General features: G+C 63.7%; 2 protein-coding genes across 6 annotated transcripts; both read right to left on the bottom strand.

The window, feature by feature from the left end:
- Window positions 1-2,454: 2,454 nt before the first annotated feature.
- TEDC1 (tubulin epsilon and delta complex 1) lies at window positions 2,455-16,657 on the bottom strand. 4 transcript variants are annotated; one of them, XM_027572590.1, is made up of 10 exons: window positions 16,592-16,657; window positions 15,513-15,844; window positions 15,329-15,425; window positions 14,726-14,928; window positions 14,285-14,440; window positions 11,538-11,636; window positions 8,983-9,069; window positions 8,413-8,580; window positions 7,358-7,454; window positions 2,455-2,622 (listed from the first exon to the last, which is right to left on the bottom strand). In XM_027572590.1, the coding sequence occupies exons 2-10, from the start codon at window positions 15,651-15,653 to the stop codon at window positions 2,579-2,581; spliced, it is 1,092 nt and encodes a 363-aa protein (XP_027428391.1). In that variant the 5' UTR covers window positions 15,654-15,844; window positions 16,592-16,657; the 3' UTR covers window positions 2,455-2,578. The 4 variants fall into 4 exon arrangements, with proteins under 4 accessions (XP_027428391.1, XP_027428388.1, XP_027428389.1 ...); XM_027572587.2 differs by lacking the exon at window positions 2,455-2,622 and having other exon boundaries at window positions 7,097-7,454; XM_027572588.2 differs by lacking the exons at window positions 2,455-2,622; window positions 16,592-16,657 and adding an exon at window positions 15,963-16,018 and having other exon boundaries at window positions 7,097-7,454.
- A 1,352-nt stretch (window positions 16,658-18,009) lies between these two features.
- On the bottom strand, window positions 18,010-22,601 carry CRIP1 (cysteine rich protein 1). Of its 2 annotated transcripts, XM_027568853.1 has the most exons (6): window positions 22,544-22,601; window positions 19,482-19,547; window positions 18,513-18,607; window positions 18,380-18,437; window positions 18,254-18,300; window positions 18,010-18,137 (listed from the first exon to the last, which is right to left on the bottom strand). In XM_027568853.1, the coding sequence occupies exons 2-5, from the start codon at window positions 19,519-19,521 to the stop codon at window positions 18,260-18,262; spliced, it is 234 nt and encodes a 77-aa protein (XP_027424654.1). In that variant the 5' UTR covers window positions 19,522-19,547; window positions 22,544-22,601; the 3' UTR covers window positions 18,010-18,137; window positions 18,254-18,259. The 2 variants fall into 2 exon arrangements, with proteins under 2 accessions (XP_027424654.1, XP_027424653.1); XM_027568852.1 differs by lacking the exon at window positions 22,544-22,601 and having other exon boundaries at window positions 19,482-19,635.
- Window positions 22,602-23,927: the final 1,326 nt, after the last annotated feature.

The following is a 23,927-nucleotide window of genomic DNA, read 5'->3' on the forward strand; positions in this document are numbered from 1 at the left end:
GGGCCCGGAAAGTTTGCCACAACTGGATTACTTGAAAATATGTGTGGATTCAAAGCAGAAACAAATCTAAGAGATATGAAAAGTAAGGATAATCACAATTTTAGTAAAGTTTATGGTTATCTTAAAGAAAATATATTCATACTAGCTGAGGACTAAAATCTCATACAACACAAATAAGAATTTGGGAGAACAAAGGACATGAAAACATGCTGAAGTATTTATTTTGTTGGAAAAGGTAGAAATACAGATAAGTGTAAAAAAGTCATCAAAAGACATCATAAGACAAAAAAGTCATCGGGCGCGTGACTGGCTGGGTCGGTGGAGCGAGCGGCTCTTAGTCTCAGGGTTGTGAGTTCGAGCCCCACACTGGGCACAGAGATTACGTGAAAATAAAATTTAAAAAAAAAAGTCATCTGTAAATAAACATGAGAACAGCTTTTAAGTTAGGGCAACTGCCATGAAAACAAAAACAAAATATATGATGTTCAAGCCAACAAAAGAAAACTAGATCTACCCAATGGAAAGCAGAAAACAAGAAAAAGAAGGAGACAAAGAAAAGCAATGAAAGATAAAAATAAAATGCAGGGGCGCCTGGGTGGCTCAGTGGGTTAAGCGTCTGCCTTCCGCTCAGGTCGTGATCCCGGGGTCTGGGGATCGAGCCCCGCATTGGGGTTTGCACTGAGTGGAAAGCGTCCCTCTACCCTCTCCCTCTGCCTGCCCCTCCCCCTGCTTGTGCTCTCTTTCTCCCCCTAAAAAAATAAATAAAATCCTTTATTTTTTTTAAGATTTTATTTATTTATTTGACAGAGATAGAGCAGGAACACAAGCAGGGGGAGTGGGAGAGGGAGAAGCAGGCCTCCCGCCGAGCAGGGAGCCTGATGCGGGGCTCGATCCCAGGACCCTGGGACCATGACCTGAGCCCAAGGCAGACGCTTAACGACTGAGCCACCCAGGCGCCCCAAATAAAATCCTTTAAAAAATAAGTGTACAATTAATCAGTTAAGACACAGAGATTCTTATGTTGGAATAAAATAAGTGAACAATATGCTGTATAAAAAAAAAGTCATGATGTTTTTTAAGACACAGTAAGGTTGAAACATAAAGGGCAGACAAGCCTCTACCAGGCAAATATGAACCAAATAAGAGCTCTCATACCATCTCAGTATACAGCTAAGTATACCTTAAAGCAGAAAAATAGCCTAAAGGACAAAGAATGAAGTTGTGTACTGGTAAAAGGAACACTAGGGGCGCCTGGCTGGCTCAGTCGCTGGAGCATCTGACTCCTGATTTGGGCTCAGGTCATGATTCAGGGTCGTGGGATCGAGCCCCACATCGGGCTCTGTACTCAGCTCAGAGTCTGCTTAAATCTCTCTCTCTTTCTGCCCCCCACGTACACACTCTCTCCCTAGAATAAGTAAATCTTTAAAAAAAAAGTGGGGCACCTGGGTGGCTCAGTCGTTAAGCGTCTGCCTTCGGCTCAGGTCATGATCCCGGGGTCCTGGGATCGAGCCCTGCATCGGGCTCCCTGCTCGGCGGGAGGCCTGCTTCTCCCTCTCCCACTCCCCCTGCTTGTGTTCCCTCTCTCGCTGTGTCTCTCTGTCAAATAAATAAAATCTTTTAAAATTAAAAAAAAAAGTTAAAATAGGCCTTTTTACAGGAATGCAGGGATGGCTCGACGTGGGAAGGAGTGTTGGTGTAGTTGATGCAACGTATTTCATTACAAAAGGGTGAAGGAGAAAATCATATGATTGTCTTGATTAGTGAAGACAAAGCATTTGAAATCTATGATCTAAAAAAGCCCTTGGGAAAACAAGAGTGGAAGAAAACTTTCTAAAAGTCACAAAACTTCACGGAAAGCACACAGCGAGTGCAGCAGCTAATGGAGAAGCCTTGGGTGCACGGCCCCCGCAGAGGGAGATAGGAATGCCTGCCGTCCTGCTGCCAACGGGTGGAGCGTTAGCCCCATGGCCAAAGTGAAACCACAGCCGCCACGGAGGCTCTCTACACCAGCAGTAACGGGGCATTTCGCGTCTCTTCGCCCGGAGCCCCTCCTGCCTGTGCTCAGCAGGCTGCGTCCTGACATGGAAACAGAGCCGTGGGACAGACGGGAACTGAATTTGGAGGACGGGCCAGGGCAGATCAAGGAGGAAAGGGCACGTCTGCGCGGAGATGGTGTTTGGGAACTGGCTCACCCTTTGGGAAACCAGGACACCACCCACATGGCAGACTCTGGAGGACAGAAAATGTGAGAGTGAAGGAAAAACCCGGGGAAGGAAACAAACGGAGAACATGGTGTAGGAGAGGCGGCCTGTCTCCAGACGCTCGCCAAAAGAACCAAGAAGCAACAAGACGATCGATCTGGTGAAAACGGAATTTGAGCTCTCTGTTCAGCAAAGCGGAAGTACCAGCAAGCGTTTAACCAGATGACAGAATGGAGAAGATGCTTACAATGAGTGAAACCAGGGAGGGATGTGCAGTCCCAAACACAAGTGACCAAATGGTTCACGCAGTCACATCAGAGGGCGCCTGAGAAGCGAAGCAGGTGCCGGTGAAGACGCTCCCGGTGAGTGTGCGGATGTCAGGTAAATTCGGAGACCGCTTGATGCCCATTCCCCCGCACACCTGCGGAAGCCAGACTGTGCTGAGGGAGGCTCTCGGGGACAGGAATGTCATGGCTGGTCGGAGTGGGGGCTGGAAGGGGGCACAACCAGGCGTCCCCAGCCAGGTGCAGGGTCCCGCTGCTCTGTTCCCGGGCTCCTGGCCCTTCTGTGAGGTTTGAGAAGGCGCGCAGAGCCTTGCAGGTTCCGATATCCTATGGAAGTCATTCTAGAGATGTAAGAACTCATGTTTTCAGTTTATGGGTAGTTGGGTTTTTGTTTTGTCTTTTTCGGAACTGCTGCTACATTGTTAGGACCTAAATATCTATTACACTTTTGGGTCCCGATGAGCAGACCTGTTAGATATTTATTCCGAGCAGTGGGTACTGGGAAGAGCCCCGGGGGAGAGCAACGCCAGACCCCAGGACGTGACCTTGGGGGAGAACCACCTGCCGCTGCCAAGCTCCCCCCAGGGAGACAAGCCCCAGGCCCATCCAGCCTCTGCTCCCGCTCACATCCTGGTGTCGCCATCACAGCCACATCTGGCCCTCGACGATCCAGACAGCCGGAAAACTAAACCAGAGGAGGGGTGTTTGCAAAGCCAGGAGCACCACGGCATTATCCACAACAGCCAGCGGCTGGGAGACGCAGAGGGAGATGTGGTCCGTTCATAAGTGGAATCTTCCTCACTCTTAGTTTAGGGGAGAGTCCTGAGCCCTGCAAGGCTGAACCGCGGGGGCACCGAGCACGGAGTGACCTCAGCCACTCACAGGACGACACACACCGTGTGACCCACTCATCGGACGTCCCTAGAGGAGTCCGTCCACACGGACAAAGTGGGGTGGGGGTGCCAGGGGCTGGGGGGGGCTGCGTGTGGATGGGGCCAGAGTAGCACTTGGGGAAGATGAGAAGGTTCCGGAGATGGTGCCTGGGGGGCTCAGTCGTTAAGTGTCTGCCTTCAGCCCGGGTCATGATCCCAGGGTCCTGGGATTGAGCCCCGCATCAGGCTCCCTGCTTCTCCCTGTCCCACTCCCCCTGCTTGTATTCCCTCTCTCGCTGTGTCTCTGTCTCTGTTGAAAAATAAATAAAATCTTTAAAAAAAAATTAAAAACTGTCCCCAACGGGGAGGTAACAAATCTTGGGTGTTATAAATAATAATCTGAGTAAACCAGATGGAAAAACAAGAGAGCCATCAGTTCACATGCCACACAACCAAGACAGCCACAGACCCTGGATCCAAAATCTACCAGAACCCACCCAGCCCCGCCTGCCCCCCCACCGCCTCCTCGGTGACCCCCAGCACGTCTCACCCTCCCTGACTCCCTCTCTGAGCACTGTGCGGCCCCACAAATACAGACCCCGTTTCCTCTGTCTGACCACCCCCTGGGCTCACTCGGTGCCCGTCCTCTAGGCCTCTGACCACCACACTAACCCCAATGACATGGCCGTGGCCACCCTGTTTATGGGGTTTAGTCTCTGCACCCCAGGGCACTGTGTGAATCCTGGTTGACGGATGAGTGGGGAATGGCCAGTTCAGCCAAGAAGGGGCAGGGAGGGGAGGGTGGTGCTGGCCTCGCTCAGAACCCAAGACCCTGTGAGGACACAGGAGCATGGGCACCCATGTAGGTCTGGGGGCCACAGCCGCAGGGCAGGACCCGGCGGGGGGTGAGGGGGTGGCTGTGCACCAGACCACCGGCTGTGTCTCTCGGGAACACCTACAGGTGTCCACAGGAGGCGTCCTGACTGCCCAGGTCCAGCCAAGGTCGACCAATGGTGTGAGGAGGCCCTGAACTGAAGGGACAGGAAGCGAGCCAGTGGGTGGTGAGGTCAGCGCCAGAAGCACCCTGGAGCTGGCACGGGAAAGGTGGCCGTGGTGCAGCCAGTGAAGTGGATGCACCTGTGTGCAGGGCTCGCCCGTGGGTCCTGCTGGCACTGTATTCAATAAAACACCAAAGAGGGCGGCACGGGTGCAGCAGACGCAGGTCCACAAAGCCCACGGGCCATGCCACCGAGACCCCTCCCCGGCCTGTGTGGCTCCCGCTCTCGGGGTCTCCTCGTGGGTCACCGTCTGTGACCTGCTCTGCCTCCCACGTTCCAGGAGGCCTGGTCACCGTGCTGCCCGCGGTCCACTCCTACCGGGCCGGCTGCTGTGCGGGCGGCCATTGGCAGGTCACAGAGCGTTTCCCAGCACTGGCTCAAGCCCCCCGCCCCTGGCCTGCGCTGGCCCTGCGCCCACCCAGCGGGTCTGGGTCACATCGTGACCCCGGACCCTCTTCTCTGGGGTGCCTGCCTCTGTCTCTGCACAAGTCTTCACAGGCACAGGGGAATTCTACTCTGGCTCATCTGTCCTTGTCTCTGTGGGGTCTTCTGAGAAGCAGGTCTCCGGTGTCCCTGCGGCAAATGGAGCGTGGTGTCCTTCCCTCCCGCGGCCGCACTGTCCTTCACATCTCCCTGGGGAGCCGGGGGCTCCCACTGTGCCGACCTCACAGAAGCCTGCCTGCCCAGAGCAGCCCGCTGCCCCTCCTGACCCCGCTGCCCCCCGCTGCACCCCCCCTGACCCCACTGCCCCCCGCTGCACCCCCCAACCCCTGCTGCCCCTCCTGCCCCCCGCTGCACCCCCCCTGACCCCTGCTGCCCCCAGCTGCACCCCCCTGACCCCTGCTGCCCCCAGCTGCACCCCCACTGTCCCCCGCTGCCCCTCGCTGGCCAGGCCAGGCCGCAGCCTGCACCTGCTTCTGTTCCAGTGGCTGTCTCAGGCCGGTGGACCTGTCGCATCAGCGTAGGGGAGGCGGGGGAATGTCAGACGGCAGCCTGTGGACAGACTCGCTGGTTCTGCCCCGCGCCTCCTGCCCACCACTAAGTGTTTGCTAACTTACCATGGCCTTCATAAGAGCCACACAGGGCGCACCTGCTCCCCGGGCCACCATGAGTGTGCCTGGCCTCCCCCTAGACTGGGCCTCTTGGGGCCTGTCCCACCCACATACCCCGGGGTCCACACCAAAGTCACAGACACCATAGGGTTTTGAGTGGCATGTATTGGATCCACACATCAGCTTGACAAGGGGCAGCTCCGTAATCCTGAGCTTGCATGTGGCTGCTAAACCTCAAGTTCCCAAGGGCCAATGGGTGTCCTGGCTCAACAGCGGTCCCCAGAAGGCAGGGGGCTCTGGGTGGACTTGTTTCCCAGATGAGGAGGGTCCCATCGGTGGTTGGGATGGCTGAGGGCGTGGCAGGCAGAGAGGGGCGGCTGCAGGGAGTCCAGAGGGACTTCACACATTCGGAGGGCTGCAGGTGGAGGGTCGAGGCCCTGCGGGCCCTGGACCACAGCTGGGGCCCTGAAGAGGAGCTGGGAGAGGGGCTGTGGTTTGGAGGGAGGGACCCCAGCCCAGAGACTGTCCAGGGGCCAGGCCTGTGAGGAGAGGGTCAGGGATGCCCTCCTGACCAGTCTGCCTGGACTGACCAGTGCAGACGGAGCACTGGTGTGTCCCCCAAGGGACGGGGAGGGGCCGGGGTGGCTGAGACCAGCCCGGTGCTTCTGGGTGTGAGCGGTCACTCCAGCAAACCCCCAGCCAGCCAGGAAAAGCCAACGAGAGAACGTTCTGCCGTGTGTCCTTGGGCCTGACCTGGCCGGCCAGAGGCAGCCAAAAGGCCCCTGTACTAGCCCCGCAGGAGGCTGGGGTTCAACTGCCCTGAGCCAAGGGGAGCCTGGCGAGGGAGGCAGGATGAGTCTGTCTGTGCCTGCTGGGTGAGGGGTGCCGAGAAGCTGGGCCCTCTGGGATGGAGGGGGGCCTGTTCCGGCAGGCTGGGGGCCACATCCCCCGGACACAGATGGCTCTTTGTCAGGGCCGAGCCCAGTTCCCCGAACAGTCTCATGCACAAAGCCCCCTCTGTCCACAGTGGCCTCCCCCTCACCCCCAGCACCACCCCCAGGAAAGGAACAGCATCCCCCACCCCCAGGCTCCCAGCCAGCATCCCTGCCCAACACACGCACACACACCAGGCACAGGCTCAAGGTGGGGCGTGCAGTGGGGCCAGGACGCAGTGTGTATGGGGGCATCCAGGGCTATCCCTTCCCCCAGGACCCTGATGCCCAGCCCAGGCTGCAGGCCGTGCCTGACCCTCCAGCATGGGGGCAGCCCTGGACCAGCCCAGCTTTGGCCAACCACTACCCAGGGTCCCGTTCCCCTGGGCCTGAGCACAGACCTGACCCTCCCCAGGCAGGAACCTGGAAGGGTGGCCTGGGGAGGCCAGGGCAGAGCTTCACCCCTGCAGGGAGGCCTCTACAACTTATTTCTGCATACTCTCTTGATCCTGAATGCCCACAGACCCCACACTGGGCCTGTCGTGCCTGCCCCCAGTATGGCTAGCCAAGGGCCCGGGCTGTGCCCAGAGCAGGGACATCCAGGGCTCAGGGGAAGCACGCCACAGGGTTGTGCCTGCATCATCCCTGGGGCCACCCTGAAACCTGCCCCTCTGCGGCCCAGCCAGGGCGTCAGGGCAGGTCCCCCTCAAGGAGGCCACACCCATGGGCCCTCAGCGACCGGGTGGCAGGATCCAGAGAAGGCCGGGCCGGGCTCCCGCCAGCCTGGTCAGCTCCTGCCAACACCGGGTCTGCAGCCGGCCCAGCACAGCCTCCAGGCAGGTTTCCCGGCTCCTCAGCACCCCAATCAGCTCGGCAGCCCGCAGGCCTGGGCCCCCCGAGGCTCCGGCGTCTCTCTTCACCAGCCGGCGGGGCCCATGGGTCTGGGCCAGGGCCTCACCTTGCTCCCAGGCCCGCTGAAGAGTGGCCAGCTCCCGTCCCACGGCCTCCTGTGAGGCCCGCTGCACAGCAGTCCACTCTGGCCCCCAGCCTCCAGCCTGCATGGGGGAGAAGGTAGCTCTGGAGCCTGCCCAGGACACCGGCTTTGCGCCCCCTTGGCCCCAGCACCAAGCCCCAGCAGCGCCCTGAGAAGGGCTGACAGCCCAGACCCTGCTCCTTCCCGGGAAAGGGGCCGGCCCCAGTGCCAGCTCTCCGGCGCCGCCCTTCCAGCCTTCACATCACCGGCTCCGGAGCCCTGAGCCAGCAGAGGGGCCCCGGGGACACAGCCAGCAGCCTGATCCCCCGAGGGCCCTGCAGCACTACCCAGCTGCAGGCCCCACCCGCTCACCCAGGCCACCAAGTCCTCCCGGGGCCCGTTCAGAGCCAAGCAGACCCTCGAGCCACACCCCCAACACTACCCAGCACGCCGGGGTCAGTGTCAGCCTCGCACACCCACCGTCCTCTGCTGAATCGGCCTCTCCCGCCTTCCCAGTGCTCCCAGGACAGGGGAAGCATGCAGCAGGGCTGACCCAAGGGGACACTGCCTGCATTGGCCGCTTCTGACCCTCCAGAAGGGCCCGTCCCAGCTGGCCTGGGGCGGGGCAGTGAGAAGAGGCTGTGCCCCCAGGTGGTGGCCCTGACCCTGGCCCTCGGTGGGCTCTGCCCCAAGGACCTGCGCCGTGGCGGATGGCTCGTGTGAAGCGCCCACAAGCATCAGGCACGCCCCAGCGGCCACCACAGCAGAGGGGAAGGGGCTGCTAGCAACACCCCCGCCCCTCACAGTGTCCTGGAGACTTTAGGGTTAAACTGCCCGCAAGTTCCTCAAGATGCTTCAGAAAACTGAAGGGGCTGTGGCCTGCGCAGTGCAGCGTGGGCAGGGCTCACGTGAGGACACTGGGGACTCCTCCTCACGCACCCCCCCTAGGCCGCTGCAGTCGCCCTCCCAGCTTCGGACTCAAGGTGAGTTCCACGAGGGGCTGTGTCAACACACCCTATGTCAGCGCCCCAAGCCCTCACCCTGGCCTCCCAGGCCACCCGCCGGGGTTCTGCCACTCCCCGCAGCTCCTCATGCAGGGCCTGCAACTCCCGGGCCACCAGCTCCAACTCGCTGGCCCCCACCGTGGGGATCCTGGGCAGAAACGTGGGCTGTGAGGCCTCCAGGGGGCAGGCGCCCAGGACCGTGTCCTGCAGAGAGACCCAAGTAAGAGGCAGGCAGCAAGCCCGGGCCTCGTAAGCACAGGCCCAGGCCCAGTGGCACAGCCAGCGGGGACAGATGGCACAGAGGCCCGGGGACAGTGCCCACCCCCCGTGTGGACAGCCACCCATCATGCCAGCAGGCCTGGAGCCAGGGAGGGCACAAAGGCCAGACTTCTGGAAGGCTGGACCCCTCAGGGCAGGTGAGGGGACAGACATCTGGGAAGGGCCCCTGGCTCCAAGCCAGCAGGCCTGGGTCCTAACGCCAACCACACAGTTGGGTGTGCATGTGGCCTCCCCGTCTCCTGTCCTGTCCGGGAAGGAGGGAGACGCCCCCCGCCCCCCCAGGAAGGCTGTGGTCAAGGCTGGGAGCAGGGAGAGAGCCAGTCACACCATCCACTTCCAGAAGACCAGCTCCTGCCGCCACCACACCAGGGCGGCCTCCAGGCGCGCATTCTCACTCTCCAGCCTCTGAAGCAGCTGTAAAGCAAACCATAAGCCGTGGCCAGGTCAGAACCCCACTTAGGACCCCCAGCACCAGCAACGCAACCAGCATGCCCACCAGTCCCTCTGGCCTGCCAGCCGGTCATGTCAACCACCCACCTGCAGAGCCACCTCCCCACAGGCAGGACAGGGCAGCCCCACCTCCAGGCACCACCAGGCCGACCACACCTGCGGCCCCCACACTGGCCCCAAACGTGAGTCCCCATAGGGCCAGGAGCTGACATGGAGCACCCTCGACTCGGGACCTCTGCCCCACACTCTCACTAACTGGGCGCTGCACCCAAGACACAGGCAGAGAAGAAAGCCCCAGTCTTTCTTCTCTGCCTGTGTCTTAGAATGGGGAGCCCCTCCTGTGGGACCTAGGAACCCCAAAGGCAGGGGGGAGGCTGGGCCTGCACAGCCCCACACCTGCAGACCCCACACAGACACGGGGACCCACAGACAGCCAAGTGCTCTGGTTCTGGCTGTGGTAACACCTGCCCAGCCTTGGCCTCCAGAAGCTGGGGGCAGGGGGAGGGAGGAGGCAGGAGTTAGGAGTCCCACCACCAGAGGGCCCACTGACTGCTGTAGAGGTGCAGCGCAAGCCGGCCCCATCTCCCCCGCCCCGCCCCTGCCACCCCCACCAGGAAGCCACAGGCCTGCCCCTGCTCCTCTGTGAATGCAGCAGCCAGCACACACCGGCCAGGCCACAGGCTCTGCTCCTTCTAGGAGAGAGGTGCTGGGCTTCCTGAACCCAGGACAAAGGGCCAGCTAAGAGCTCTGCCAAGCCACCACGCCCGAGGGCTGGCGCACATGCCCCACACAACCGGCACGCATGGCCCGGGGTCCCTGCTGGCCAGGAAGGGGCCCCTGCTCCACAGCAAACAGACGGCCAGCCAGGCAGCCAGGAGCCTACTTGCTGCAGCTGGAACAGGGGCTCCGGAGTCAGGATGGAGGCTCACCCGCAGAAAGAACCACCATGGGCCTAGGGGAGCACAGTCTGGGAGTGGGGCATGGGGAGGGTGCAGGCCACACGCATGCACACAGTTCACGTGGCTTCCGACCACAGACCCCAGGTGCGCCCCAGCTCCCCGGCTTCAGGCAAGGCACAACAGGAAGAGGCAACAAATCCCCTGTGCCCCCCCACTTTCGGGCCCAGTGCTGGAGGCTCCTAAGGCAGCCACCACCCTGGGTCCACCCCACTGCCCTGTGGCCAGGCACAGGGACGTGAGAAGGCTGCAGGCCCAGCTACTCTGCCGCATGCCTGGTCACGCACAGCAACCACAGATCACTCCAGAAGCTTCTGGGACCCATCCCAAGAGTGCAGGTCCTTTGGGGACACTGGCCCAGGCTTCTGCCAGTCCCCCCCTCCAGAAACCTTGGAAGGAAGCCAAACGTGACCCCATCCACCTCAGGCTGTCTAGAGTCCTGCGGCACCAACACAGCCCAGCTTCAGACAGGAGGGGGAGCCACACAGGCCCCCACGCCACAGGGCCCAGGGCCCCAGGCAACACCTGGCTGGAACTGGTGCAGTTTCTGCTCTGCTCCAACCCGGGGCGGGGGGGGTGGGGGGGCAGGAAGCCTGGGCCTCGCTGAGTCACCTGTAGAAGGGGACCTAGCCAAGGGCACCTCAGGTCACCGAGATCCCGCCTCGACACCGTGGAGCCCTGGACAAGTGCAGCCCTGCCTGAGCAGGGCCAGCCAGGGATTGGCCGGGGATGCAGGCCTGGCAGGCACCCTCAGGTGGCTACCCCAACCCCACAAAAGGGAGCACATGACCCCAGAGCTGGGATCTGCGGGAACTGGAAAGAGGGCCCACACCAGCCCTGAGCCTCAGCCCTCCTGCCTGGCCAAGTGCCCCCAGGCTGGACAGTGCCAGCCTCACATTCTGGGCCAGCCAGAGCCCAGCCCTCAGGTGACAGCCAGCCCTGGGCCTGCCCCAGGACACCCTGGCCATGCCAACCCAAGAGAAAGAAACAATCATGACAGATTAGGGTCTCCTGAAAAGAAAGTCAGCAAAGTGTGGGGCATGCTCAACAGCCCTCCTCTTACGACCTCGGTCACCAGACAACCCCTGCATGGGCTCCAGGCCCCAACACCATACGCTTGAACGCTTAAGCAGTCTTCCTTAATTCCAGAGGCTCCCCCCTCACCCAGCTGCCAGCCCAGCCTAGACACCTGTGCCTCTGGGGCCCTAACCATGCCCAGCCACATGAACACACAGCAGCTGGTCTGGATTCCTGCACCACTGGATGGTCTAGGGAGCTGGGGGAGGCCCTGAGGACGTGCCTGTCCCCCACACCAGCAAGATGGTACGTTGGGCAATCACCCAGAGCTCATAGCTGGTTGGCTGGGTCCTCCTCAGGCCCCTCCCCACCTCAACCCCCACCACCTCACATCTCTGCAGTCCTACACACCAACACACACCAGCCTCAGACAGGAGGGGGCCCCACGCCAGCCCTCACCTGCCGGCCGCCCTCTGGGTCCCTGAACAGCTCCGTCTCAGCAACAGACAGGTGGCCAAGGCTGCGGTCACTGTGGCAGCCACGGGTATAGGAGTGGATCTGAAACAGGCAGTGCAAACCCCAGGATGAGCAGGAAGGGGCACCTCTCCCAGCACTGAGTGAGGTTTTTGGAGCCTGCCTTGTAGGCAAGGAAATGGGCCACGCCTCACCAGGGTGCTCCAGGGAAGGCCAGGGTCAGGCTCAGGAGAGTAGTCAGTACTGCTGGGCCACTGGTCCAGGGCCCAGGCCCCTCCAGGAGGCCCCTGCAGTGGGAGGGGCCTGGGCAGTCCCGCCTATAACCTCCCCATCCCACGCAGTTCCCGGGGGTATGGTGGGGATGGAATGGGGCACCAGTGCTTCTCCCTAAGCTCACTGACTGCCAGGTCCATGTGGCGGGAGAAACAGCCTCTGGACGGGCTAGGTGGTCCAGTGGAGCCAATGGCGGGGACAGAGAGTGACTGTTTGGGTCTGGGGGGCAGAGAAGGCTTCCCAGCAAGATAAGACCTGAAGGCATCACAGAGGTTAATGAGTAGCTGTGTCCCAGCAGGAAGAGCAAGTAAAGCCCAAGTCAAGCAAGAGAGACACAGGTTCCAAGAAGGGCTGAGGATGCAAAAAGCCTTCTGCAGGGGTGCAGGGGTGTACAGGTACAGAGGTGCAAGGTGCAGAGCTCAGAGATGCACAGGTGCAGGGTGCAGAGGTACAGGGTACAGAGGTGTACAGGTGCAGCATGCAGAGGTACAGAGGTGCACAGGTGCAGGGGTGCAGAGATGCAGGGTGCAGAGATGCAGGGTGCAGAGGTGCAGGGTGCACAGGTACAAGGTGCAGAGGTGCTGGGTGCACAGGTGCGGGGTGCACAGGTGCAGGGTACAGAGGTGCAAGATGCAGGGTGCACAGGTGCAGAGGTGCAGGGTGCAGAGGTGCTAGGTACAGAGGTGCTGGATGCAGAGGTGCAGGGTGCACAGGTGCAGGGTGGAGAGGTGCGGGGTGCACAGGTGCAGGATGCACAGGTGCGAGATGCACAGGGGCAGGGTGCGCAGGTGCAGGGTGCACAGGTGCACAGATGCACAGGTGCTGGGTGCAGAGGTGCTGGATGCAGAGGTGCAGGGTGCACAGGTGCAGGGGTGCAGAGGTGCTGGGTGCAGAGTTGCAGGGTGCACAGGTGCGGGGTGCAGAGGTGCAGGGTGCACAGGTGCGGGGTGCAGAGGTGCAGGGTGCACAGGTGCGGGGTGCAGAGGTGCAGGGTGCACAGGTGCGGGGTGCAGAGGTGCAGGGTGCACAGGTGCAGGGTGCAGGGTGCAGAGGTTCTGGGTGCACAGGTGCTGGGTGGACAGGTGCTGGGTGCAGAGGTGAGAGGTGCACAGGTGCAGGGTACAGAGGTGCAGGATGCAGGGTGCACAGGTGCAGAGGTGCAGGGTGCACAGGTGCATATATGCAGAGGTGCTGGGTGCAGAGGTGCTGGATGCAGAGGTGCAGGGTGCACAGGTGCATATATGCATAGGTGCTGGATGCAGAGGTGCAGGGTGCACAGGTGCACAGATGCACAGGTGCTGGGTGCAGAGGTGCTGGATGCAGAGGTGCAGGGGTGCACAGGTGCAAGGTGCACAGGTGCAGGGGTGCAGAGGTGCAGGGTGCACAGGTGCACAGATGCACAGGTGCTGGGTGCAGAGGTGCAGGGTGCACACGTGCAGGATGCACAGGTGCGGGGTGCAGAGATGCAGGGTGCAGAGGTGCAGGGTGCACAGGTACAGGGTGCAGAGGTGCTGGGTGCACAGGTGCTGGGTGCACAGGTGCGGGGTGCACAGGTGTGGGATGCAGGGTGCACAGATGCAGGGTGCAGAGGTGCAGGATGCAGGGTGCACAGGTGCACAGATGCACAGGTGCTGGGTGCAGAGGTGCTGGATGCAGAGGTGCAGGGCGCGCAGGTGCTGGGTGCAGAGGTACTGGATGCAGAGTTGTAGGGTGTGCAGGTGCAGGGGGCACAGGTGCAGGGGGCACAGGTGTACAGGTACAGAGGTGCAGGGTGCACAGGTGCTGGGTGCACAGGTGCAGGGTGCAGAAATGCTGGGTGCAGAGGTGCTGGGTGCACAGGTGCACGGGTGCAGAGGTGTGGGGTGCACAGGTGCAGGGTGCAGAGGTGCTGGGTGCACAGGTCAGGATGCAGAGGTGCAGGGTGCAGAGGTGCATGGCTGCACAGGTGCAGGGGTGCAGAGGTGCTGGGTGCAGAGTGCAGAGGTGCTGGGTGCACACGTGTACAGGTGCAGGGGTGCACAGGTGCAGGGTGCAGAGGTGCATGGGTGCAGGGTACACAGGTGCAGCGTGGGGGGGCCCAGCACTGAGGAGCCCTATGCTGGTGGGGGTCCCAGCCTCCCTGCCCAGCCACTTCTCAGCCTAGACTTTGCACTAGACCTGTAAGAAAGACCTGTGCCCCCACAGCTAAGCCTTACCAGCCCTCAGGAACCCTACAGAAGCTGCCCACTGCCCATCAGCCTACACCCAGGATGTGGCAGAAGGAAGGGGTACCTTCCTCCCGGAAACAGGCCCAGGCAACAGCGGCTCCCCCAGGGCCCAGAGCCCATTTCTGCTCAGAGACAGAGCCTGAGGCCCCTGATGACTTCCGGGTCCATCCAGGCCTCAGGCAGAGAGGGAGCTGACAGCCTGTACCACGGAGAGTAAGTGTTCCTGGGTGGACAATCCTCAGGTGACAATACCTTGCCCAGGAGGGCACACTGCTCCTGCTGACTGGTGATCAGGTTTCGCCACTGGAACCGCAGCTTTCCCATCAGCCACTGCAAGTGGCGTATGTCCACAGGGCCATCTGCTTCCTGGCGGGGTGGGAGTGGGCCAGCACTGGCCAGGGCTTCACACTGGAGAGGGCACAAGGGTCACACCCTGTTCCCATATCCCGTGCGGAGACCCCAAGGGGGACAGAGAAAAGAGGCTCCTGGAGGGAGAGCCGTGGGCCCCCAGGGGTGCCAAGGGGAGACTGTGAGCACACACACCCCACCCTGCCCGAAAGGAGGGGCAGGGGAGAAGGCAGGGGCAGGGGGATGGCAATGCCGACCCCCACAGGGCTGCCCTGAGGGCCGGCCCAGGCTGAACCCAGGCTCCCCACCAGGACCCAGCCCCACGCCCCCTTACAGCATACGCACCTCGCACAGGGGTATCTCGTCGCCCAGCCGCACGCGCGTCTGGGCCAGCAGCTGCTCGAGCAGGGGCCCGCGGGCCAGCAGCCAGGCCAGGGCCAGCAGCAGCTCGCGGCTGCCCTGGGAGCCGTCCTCGGGGAGCTGTGCCAGCGCCCTCCTGGGGTAGCCCTGGGAGCGCAGCGCCGACTTCACCAGGTGGACTTGGGCCTCTGGGGATGGGGGACCGCCTGCTCAGGGGGCTGCCCACTGGGAGAGACCTCGCATGACTCCCAAGCAGAAGCCAGGTTTGGAGGGAACGATCGGGACTCAGGATGAACGGGCCGGGGCTAATACGGTGGGCGGGGCTTTGCCCGAGCAGGTGGAGTGGGCGGGGCCAGGGCCTGCAGGGGCGGGTTCTTACCAGGGAGGCGGGGCTAACCGGGCTCGAGCTTTACAGGAGGCGGACCCAGCCACAGGGTCTGTGAGTGGACAGAGCTGGAGCCCGCAGGGGCGTGACTTAATGTGGGGGCGGGGCTAATTGGGGCAGGTGGGCTAACCGGGGGCGGGGCTTGCGTGAGCAGGTGGACCCCACGGTGAGCGGGCAAGTCTTACAGGGAAGGCGGGGCTTACCCAGGGCCGGGGAGGTCGGGGAGGCCGGGGAGGCCGAGGCGCCGTCGGCGGGCAGCGGCGAGAGCACGCGGAAGAGCAGCTGCCAGAGCGCCGGGGCCTGGAGGGATCAAAGAGCGGCATTCAGCGGGGCCGGCCGCCTCCCTGCGTCCGCCCGGGCCCCCGCCGCCTGCCCCGCGGGCCTCACCGCCTCCGGACGGTCGAACTTGGCGCGGCGGAAGATCTCGGGGCTGGGCCCGGCGGGCAGCGTCTGACTCAGCGCGGCGATGGCCTCGGGCAGGGCCCCGACCGCATCTCCCCGGTGCCCCCGGAGCCGCCGCCGCCCCATGCAGCCGGCTTCCCTCGGATCGCGCGCCGCGGCCGCCGGGAACTCCCGGCGTCCAATCACCGCGCAGGTGCCGTCCCTGCTGGGCCGTCGCCCAGTCACCGAGCGGGCGGGGGCACGCCTCCAGCGCCGGCCCAATGAGCGGTGCCGAGGCCTTTGAGTGCAGTCTGTTCTGTCCAGTGTGGAGGCATTTCCTGTGCGGCAGAGACCAGTTGGCGTCGATAGCTCCGCGGGGTCCACCCTTGCGGCCCAATCGCGTCGACACCCGACACCCGCCTAGCTCAGACCCCACCAATCAGCGCCTCAGCCAACCTTGAGCCAAAAGGCAGCCTAGGAACCGCCGGAGTGCCCGCGGCCCCGCTCCGGGCGCCCCCTGCGGCCGGGAACGCAGCGCAGCCGGGCGCCACCGACCCGCGCGGGAGCCCCTCGGCTTCCGCGAAGCCCGGCCCGGCCGGCGCGCCAGGGGCTCCTGCGGGATGCGGGCGGCCCCCTCCGCACCCCAAGCCCACACCCGGACTCCGGCGCTGGCCCCCCGGCCTGGCTGCGCTGCACGCTGAGCCGCTCCTTCCGCAGCCGCCTCGGCGCGGCCACTGGCAGAGCAGTCTGGCGGCTGTCGGACGCGGTGCTCGCCGCCGCTGTGGCGGCGGTCCCAGAGCCCGGCAGTGCGCACGGACGCCCCGGCGCGTGAAGGAACCCGGGCGCGCAGCGCTGCCGCGTGTCTACGGTGCGCGCGCGAGATGCCCCAAACGGCAGATGGCCCGCACGGACGGCGCTCGGACACCAGGGACGGCTGCAGAGCCCTGCGCATTGGTTAAAGCCGGCGAGCCGCACGGGAGAATTTTGAATGTGTGGCGTGTAAATTACACCGCCCCGAAGCGGTGGAAGGGACCGAGCTGCCAGCCCTGCCCACGCACCCCTCCACCCGCCGGCCGTGGCCACACCTGAAGGAAGTGCGTCCGGGCGGGTCCCGGCGGCCCGCCCCCGGTCCTCACCTTCGCCCGCTTCCCTCTGGGGCACTGCCGGCTACTACCGCAACCTCCCAGGAGGCCCCGCCCCCGTGGAGCCGCTCACCTCCCCCTCCCCGGCCCCCACCTTCGGCCCCCTTCAGCTCGGCCCGGTCTGGTCTCCGCAGGCCACTCTGCGGACGCCAGGTGGAGTGCCCCGGGGCCTTCAGGATAAAGACCACATTCTTGACCCACCCGCCCAGCCCACCAGCCCTTCTCTCTGGGCCTTCCATCAGAAGCGCTTTTCTCCACCTGGTCCTGACCCCCTCCGCCCGCAGGCGTCAGATCTCAGCACTCACCCTGCATCTGCCCCACCTGGCTGCGAGCTACACCAGAGCCCAGCCCCAGAACCGGTAGGAGGCGGGAGCCTTGTTCAGCCCTGCCCCTCCCAGCACTTGGTGCAGATTTTCCTGTGTACCCGGACTCCTCACTCTGGCACAACACCCCACTGAATCTCCAAGCCCCCAGCCCCCACCCTCCCACTGTCCACTGAGAAACCCTGCCTCACCTTAGCACCATCTGTTCCTTCCCACCCGGTCCCTGCAGATGAACTCTGGCTCCCACCTCTTGGAGTTCTGTAAGTCACCCAGTAACCTAACCCCACCCTACAAGTGGCCCTTGAGACCCCTCAACAGACTGTCCAGCTCAGGCCTGCAGCAGGGCCGACGCCTGGGAGGGGTGGCCCTCTGCCAGGGCTGGAGTCTGAGTGGCCAGGGGGGGATGGGGAGGGCTCTGAGTGAGGCCCAGTCTGCAGATGCTGCCAGAATTGACATGGGAGTTTCCAGAAAGCCCCCAACTATGCAGGCCCAGCCAGTCCTCCAATTCTCCATTTAGTGGCTGGCCACTCAGTACTGGGGGGGAGAAGGGGGGGTGTCCAAGCGCATGCTCCAGCAGGAACGTGGCTGGCCTGGTCCATCCAGGCCGGTGGGTTAGGGGGACAAGGGTGGGGCAGGAAGTGGAGAGAGCAGGCAACGACTCCCCACCACAACTCCCCCAGAGCTCAAAAACGGAACCAGGGTGAGCACAGCTGATTCACCCTGTGGCCACCAACCACTGACTCTTGGGCCTCATGTTGACCCTCCCTCTTGGGCACATCCCAGAACCTCTGGAGGTCTGGGGCATTTGCGGAGCTGGGCGCTGGAGAGCTGAGCCACATGGGGCCTTCCAGGGTGGCCAGCCGCCTGCCTTGTAGAGGAAGCTTCAGGCTGAGGTGGCCCCCAGCACAGCACCCCGCCAGGACGATGGGCAGCAAGGCCGGCTGCTGCAGGAAGAGCCAGGGGCCCTGGGAGGGCTTGGAGACGGCCGCAGCCCCCTCCCCCAGCCCCCCCCCCCACCTCCACACACGAGGGCAGGGCTTCTGAGTGTTCAGCTTTATTGAGGGCATGGGAGCCGACAGGGGGCCCCGGGTGCCTGGGGATAAGGCCTGCAATCAGCCTGGAAGGGCAGTGGCCGGGTGGGCAGCCAGGGATAGCGTTTCCATGACCTGCGCAGAGAGAGACAGAGACAGAGGTGAGTGCAGGCCCAGTGAGCAGTCAGACCGCATTCGGGCGTGGGGGGGCCATCCCAAAGGCCTGATGGTCTGGGCTGGGGGAGATGTACCTGGGTTTACTTGAAAGTGTGACTCTCAGCTCCACCCCGCCCAAAGCCTGCAGACAAAACAAGTAGGCAGGTTAGGGGTGGCCAGGGGCTGGGTGGGGGGCCAGGCCAGGGGCCGGGGAAGCATACCTTTAGGCCCGAACATGGAGGCATAGCAGGGGTGGTTGCAGTAAGGCTTGCCTTCATGCTGCAGAGAGAAGGGCCATGAGGCGCTGTCCACCCTCACCCTGCACCCCTGCTGCCCTCCAGGCCCCACACCTACCTCAGCGTGGCCCCCTGATGTCAGCGTCTTTCCACATTTCTCACACTTAAGGCAAGGCCGATGCCAGTCCTTCCCCAGAGAGGTCACCCGCTCAGCTGCAGAGGCACAGACAGCACCCCCCACCCCCAGTATGAGACCCTGCTCTGGGGTCACAGGGCACACACACCAGCCTTCACCAGTTGCCTCTGCCCTTGGTCTCACCCATGCCCGCCTGGTGGCCCACCCCGGTCTCAGCCCTGTGCCCCGTCAGTAGGGAGGGGCATCCCCAGTCCCCTAGGCCAATCCGGCCAAACAAACGGGAGGGGGCGCTGGGTGGTACTGCAGGAGGAGGCCTCGAGGGCCAGGGGTGGTGGCCTGGGTGACCCCCCGTGGTGTAGTGGGTGGGGAGTGCAGGGCGCCCTTCTCAGGGGCGAAGGCGGGAGAGACACTTCCCACTTCCTCCCGCCTCTCCCCTGGGTGGGCCCCGGGGCGCGGGACAGGGAGGCTGCACCCGGTCCACAGCGCGCCCGGGATCACGCCTCGGGCGCCGGTTTCCGCGTCTGTTTCTACTTAGCGATGGGAGGGGCGGCTAGAACGCAGCGTTTCTCCCTCTGTCGCGCGGTCCCCTCCCAGGGCACGCCGAGGGGGGACGGGAGAGCTGGGGAGCCCCAGCGACCGGGAGACCCGGAGAAGGAGCACCCAGACAAGGGGAGACCCAGCGGGACCGAGAGGAAGAGACAGCGGGGCGGAGACACCGAATCAGCAGAGACAGAGGGCCATCCCACGCCGGGGTCCTGACCCGCACACCCAGGCGGTGGGCGGCAGCGCTGAAGTGTCGGCTCTCGGCACGCAGCCCCAGGGTCCCCCGGCGTGCCCGGCCCTCCGGAGAGGCCCGGCCGGGTCGTCCCTGGGCCGCGCTTCCTAGTGGGGGCGGCGCGGGGCGGCGCGCTCCCGGCCGGGGGTGAGCTGGGGTAGGCGGGGAGCGCTCACCAAAGTACACCTCCTTGTCGCACTTGGGGCACTTAGGCATGGCGGCTGGGGGTCCCGCGCGGACGTCTGGGCAGGAGCAGACAGGAGAGCTGGACTGGGTGGGTCCGGCCGGGTGCGCGCCTTTCAAGGACCCCAAGACCCCGCCCCTTTGAGACCCGCCCTTCGAGACCCGCCCCCTGAGTCCGGGATCTGGACCCAAGGACCTGGGTTCCAGGCCAATCAGCTAAGAAAGGTCATCTGGTCCACCCCCACCTTCGGGCTGCACCCGGGCCTAGCCGACTACCGAGCGGGGGTGGGGTGGGGTGGGGTCGGGGGGGCGTGTCCAGGGAGCGCTCGGGATCCGTGGGGATGTACTGAAGGGGCGGGGATCCTCCCGGGGCTGCAGCCCCGCCACTCGCCTAAGGTCCAGGATCTAGGGAAGGGGCTCCCCAGGGCCAGGAAGGCGCTCCCCAGCCCTAGTCCCAGCCCGCCGGCACGTGCCCGAGCCCCCAGATATTTGGGAGCCAGGGAGGGGACGAGTCACCGCCAAAATGCAAATAGATGCAAACCAGCGTGGGCGAACTTCTCCCCACACACTTTGACCCGACCCTGTCCCAGACAGAGAGTTGGGGACAAATTACCAGGGACGTCTCAGCCTGGTAGCCCCCCAAAACTGCCCGCCGGCCTTAAGCACACGTGGAGCCAGGAGGCCCGCCGCTCCCCAGTTCCCCATCCCCACGGGACATCCCGGGCTCTTCGAGCCCCCCACCCCCGCCGCTGCCTGGGAAGACCATTGGACAGCAGCCCGGGGAATTTAGAAGAGGGGACTCCGAGACGGGGAGTCCCCTCCCTCCGCGGTAACAGCGATCCGTGCGGGGGCGGGGGACTTTGCTGGGGATGGTGGACGCGGCCACGTCCAGGGCATCTCGTGTAGGGAGGGCTCCTTATCTCTGCGGGAAGCGCCCCAGCGGGCACGGCGGGAGTGGTTCCTGTCCGCCGCCCAGGGCAAGTGGGGGCTGGTGCCAGGTGGAGACAGTCCGACACCCTGGGAGAGGGCCCAGGGGCCCGGTGGGGTCTCCCACCCTCCTTTTAGCCCAGGCCTGGGTGGGTGGAGTAGGGCATTGCTTCTCTGAACTGTCCTCCCTCCTGGTCGCTGGCAGCCAGTCCACCTTCCCCCCCTCCACTGGGGAGGGGCCGTCCCCCCTCTCTGAGGACCCTTCACCTCCCCTCTCAGAGGCCCACACCCAGCTTCTTGGCTCTTGGGCGCCTACTCCGCTTCTCTGTCAGTCCAGGCCCCAGCGAATCTGCTCCTGCCCTGCCTCCCCTTTGTCCGCGGCCCCTCCCTTCAGCTACCATCGTCCTCATCTCCCCATGACACACCCGTCTCTCAAAACAAGAGGGCTCAGCGCCTCTCCAGGCCCCATCTTCATGGAGACCATCCTCTAACAGGACCCAGGGGCTCCTGGCCTCCCACAAAGGCACTCAGCCCTGACAGCACCCAGTGCCTCCAACCTCACCCTCCCTAAAGCCCACCTACCCCCCATCGGCCCCTTGCCTGGCACTGGGAGAGGGGAGGGAAACCGTGGGTGCCCCCATCCCCCGCGCCCCTGTGGGGTCTGGCTTGGGGTGAGGGTGGCAGCCCCCGGGGTTTAAGGGCCAAACCCCCTGTGAGGATGGCACACCAGACCCCACACCCTCATGCCCTGCTCCTCACGCTTCCCTCCAGTTGCCCCCTGCTCCCCGGGACCCCCTTTCTGAGGCCACAGCTCTGCCCCCACCTGGACTCGGCAAGCCCTGGCGTCTGCAAGGCTTGCACCACATCCCAGAAACCCTCAGTGGCTGGCTGCCCATTGCCCTCGGGAGCTGGGGGGTGCAGCCCATGCACTGGCGGAGCCCACAGACTCCCTGCCATGGACACTGGCCTGCTCCAGCCTTGAAGCCTCGACGCTGTCACGTCTGTGCCCGGCGCTGGAGCACCTCAGTATGGGTTCTGCAGGTAAGACCACCAGCCCAGCCTCCCCCACCACCCCTGCCAGTCCCTCGGTGTGTCCCTGGCCTGCGCCCAATGCTGCTGCAGACTGGTGGGGGTAACTGGGCTGGGTCCTGACTTCCCTCACCTCCTGGCTCCAGATCTGGGGGAGAGCAGGAGAGCGGAGGGCGAGGCAGAGGGACTCACAGAAGCACGGACACAGCAGGGGACAGAAGTGTAGACAGGCCAGAGAGGCAGGGGCGGCTGCAGGACGCCAAGGTCCCTAAGGCCCAAGACCACTGGTGAGGCAGGGGTGGGGGGTGGGCTTCTGTCACAGTGGACCCCGGGGCTCTGGCCACACTGGTCACACGTACCCCCTTGCAGCTTCCTGAGAAGGCTGCCCTGCAGGGGTGCGCTGGGCGGAGGCCTGGGCTCCAGGCAGGGCTGCCTCCACCTCTAGCAGGATGCTGGACCACGCACGGGGTGCTGGCTGCGCCCACGTGGGTCCTGCTGTCCGCGGACACGGCTGTGTATGAGTGCATCTGTCTGGGCATCCCAGCTGCCTTGCCATGTTTCCCCATCCAGCCCACACCCCCAGCCCACGTGCAGGCTCCAGGCAGGTGGGGCCGGGAGCCAGCCCTGTCTGCTTCTCCACCCACCTGCCGTCCCAGGGATGCCCCGCCTCACTGTGACCACAACCCCGCCCACCATAGGGGAGCCCCCCCTTTGAAAACTGGGGTGATGAGGTTCTTGCCAGCTTTCCTTGTTGTTGTTTCCCGTTGCCATGGTCACAGGACTGCAGAGTGAGGGGTGGATGCCAAAGGGGGCCAAGGGCCATGTGACTGGCCCTCTCGTTGGTACACAGCACAGTTGTTCCAGACACTCAGACACACTCTCACGCACACACACACTCACACTCACTGAAACCCTCCCAAATCGTCAGCCACAGACTGGCATGCTCCTCCAATCCCCCCGAGCTCCCCAACCATCTTGCCTGCCTGTGAGGATGGGACCCCCTCAGCAGCAGCAGCCCCCATCACCCCCCAGACTCTATGTCCAGGCGCACCCCCATCTCAGGCTTGCCTGGGTACCAGTCGGGGCCCCAACAGCCTACCTGGAGACCTGGGCCCCACCGCGTGCAAGACCTCCTGCTCCCATCAGCTCACCTGGCTCCAGATGCACCTGTGGCCCAGGCGGTCAACCTGACCGAGAAACCCCAGCCAGTTCAAGACCTAAATCTACCCTGCCCAGACTTCCACCCCTCACCCCACTCCTCTGGGGGTGCGGTTGGCCTTTGTTACCTGAACAAATGGAGGACACAGTGAGCCTCCTCTAACGTGCCCTGCTCCCTCGCCCCTCCCAGTGCGGCCAGCAGGCACAGGGGCTGTGTCTGGAGCCTGAGGGACAAAGTGGCCAGGTCAGAGCAACTCAGCGGCTTGCCCCAGGCTGCCTCTGCCCAGAAGGCCCCGCCTGGCACCAGAACAGCATGAGGGCACCCCAGGACCCTGAGACCTGGGGGAGGCAGCGGTGGGGTTCTGGGTGCACCAACCGAGGCCCCCTCTGTCTGCTCACCCTTCCCTCTGCACACCCCCATGGCCTTTCCTGTCCATGCACCGCCCAGGCCTGGCTGGGGACCCAGATGGCAACCCAGAGGGACCTGCCCTGCAGGACAATTGCAGACAGGGCCCAGAGGCAGCTCCCCAGCAGTGCTTGGGCTCCAGGCACCTGAGAACCAGTGAAGGCAGGGCCGGACCCCAGTGACCACGGAGGAATGCACCCGTGGGGCCGGCCACCCACCCCCACTGGTAAAATTGTGCTGCTGGAGCTGGACAGCCCCTCCTGCACTCCCTCCCTCTGCCGTCTGTGATACTTGCTCTGGCCTCCTCCACCATCCTCCAAGCCCCCACCTCCCAGTGCACCTTCCAAGCTCCCCAGGCCCCTTCCTCAATGTGGACAAGTGGGGCTGTGGACAGGTGTAAGGTTGTTCCCTCCTAAGGCTGAATGGCCAAATGCCCCGGGGCAACTGCTGGGCTCTCTCTCCAGTGTCCACCCCCTGCCCCTCCCCCAGGCTTGGCTGAGTCATGGACACTCAGACATTCCCAGGGCCTATTTTCAGCTGCTTGTCCCCCGGGACCCCCTGTCTGCTCTGAGGTTCCTGCCCCAGAGTGGGTCTGCTGAGCCCTGGATGGCCCCTCCTTGCCCCCTCAGACGCTGCACTTTCCCAGAAGGACTCTGCTCCTGTCCACCCGGGCCTCACCCAGGACAGGTGAGAGGGCAGTGCCCTCTTGGAAGCAGGAGTGGCATGCAGACACAACCTTGAGCTCCCTCCGGCAGCCCTGCCTGGGATCCACAGTCTGGCCAGATCGGGTGACTCCTCCTCTCCCTGAAGGCTGAGCCTTGTTCCAAGAATCTATGTCCTGGAGCCAAAGCCCATGCAGATTCTAGCCTCACCAGTCCAGCGGCTGAGCCTTTTCATGGGCCCCGAGCCCCCTCCCCCC

The sequence above is a fragment of the Zalophus californianus genome, chromosome 6 (assembly GCF_009762305.2).
Source record: "Zalophus californianus isolate mZalCal1 chromosome 6, mZalCal1.pri.v2, whole genome shotgun sequence".
Lineage (NCBI taxonomy): Eukaryota > Metazoa > Chordata > Mammalia > Carnivora > Otariidae > Zalophus > Zalophus californianus.

What these genes read in the sequence shown, in the direction of transcription:
- CRIP1 (XM_027568853.1), bottom strand. Translation starts at nt 19,521, where the DNA reads ATGCCTAAGTGCCCCAAGTGCGACAAGGAGGTGTACTTTG. An exon ending in CGACAAGGAGGTGTACTTTG is followed by an intron (nt 18,608 to 19,481) that starts GTGAGCGCTCCC and finishes GTGCCTCTGCAG; the next exon opens with CTGAGCGGGTGACCTCTCTG. An exon ending in CTCCATGTTCGGGCCTAAAG is followed by an intron (nt 18,301 to 18,379) that starts GTATGCTTCCCC and finishes TTTTGTCTGCAG; the next exon opens with GCTTTGGGCGGGGTGGAGCT.
- TEDC1 (XM_027572587.2), bottom strand. Translation starts at nt 15,653, where the DNA reads ATGGGGCGGCGGCGGCTCCGGGGGCACCGGGGAGATGCGGTCGGGGCC. An exon ending in AGTGTGCCCTCCTGGGCAAG is followed by an intron (nt 11,637 to 14,284) that starts GTATTGTCACCT and finishes TGCCTGTTTCAG; the next exon opens with ATCCACTCCTATACCCGTGG. An exon ending in GGGTGGCCTGGGAGGCCAGG is followed by an intron (nt 7,455 to 8,412) that starts GTGAGGGCTTGG and finishes TCCCCCATGCAG; the next exon opens with GCTGGAGGCTGGGGGCCAGA.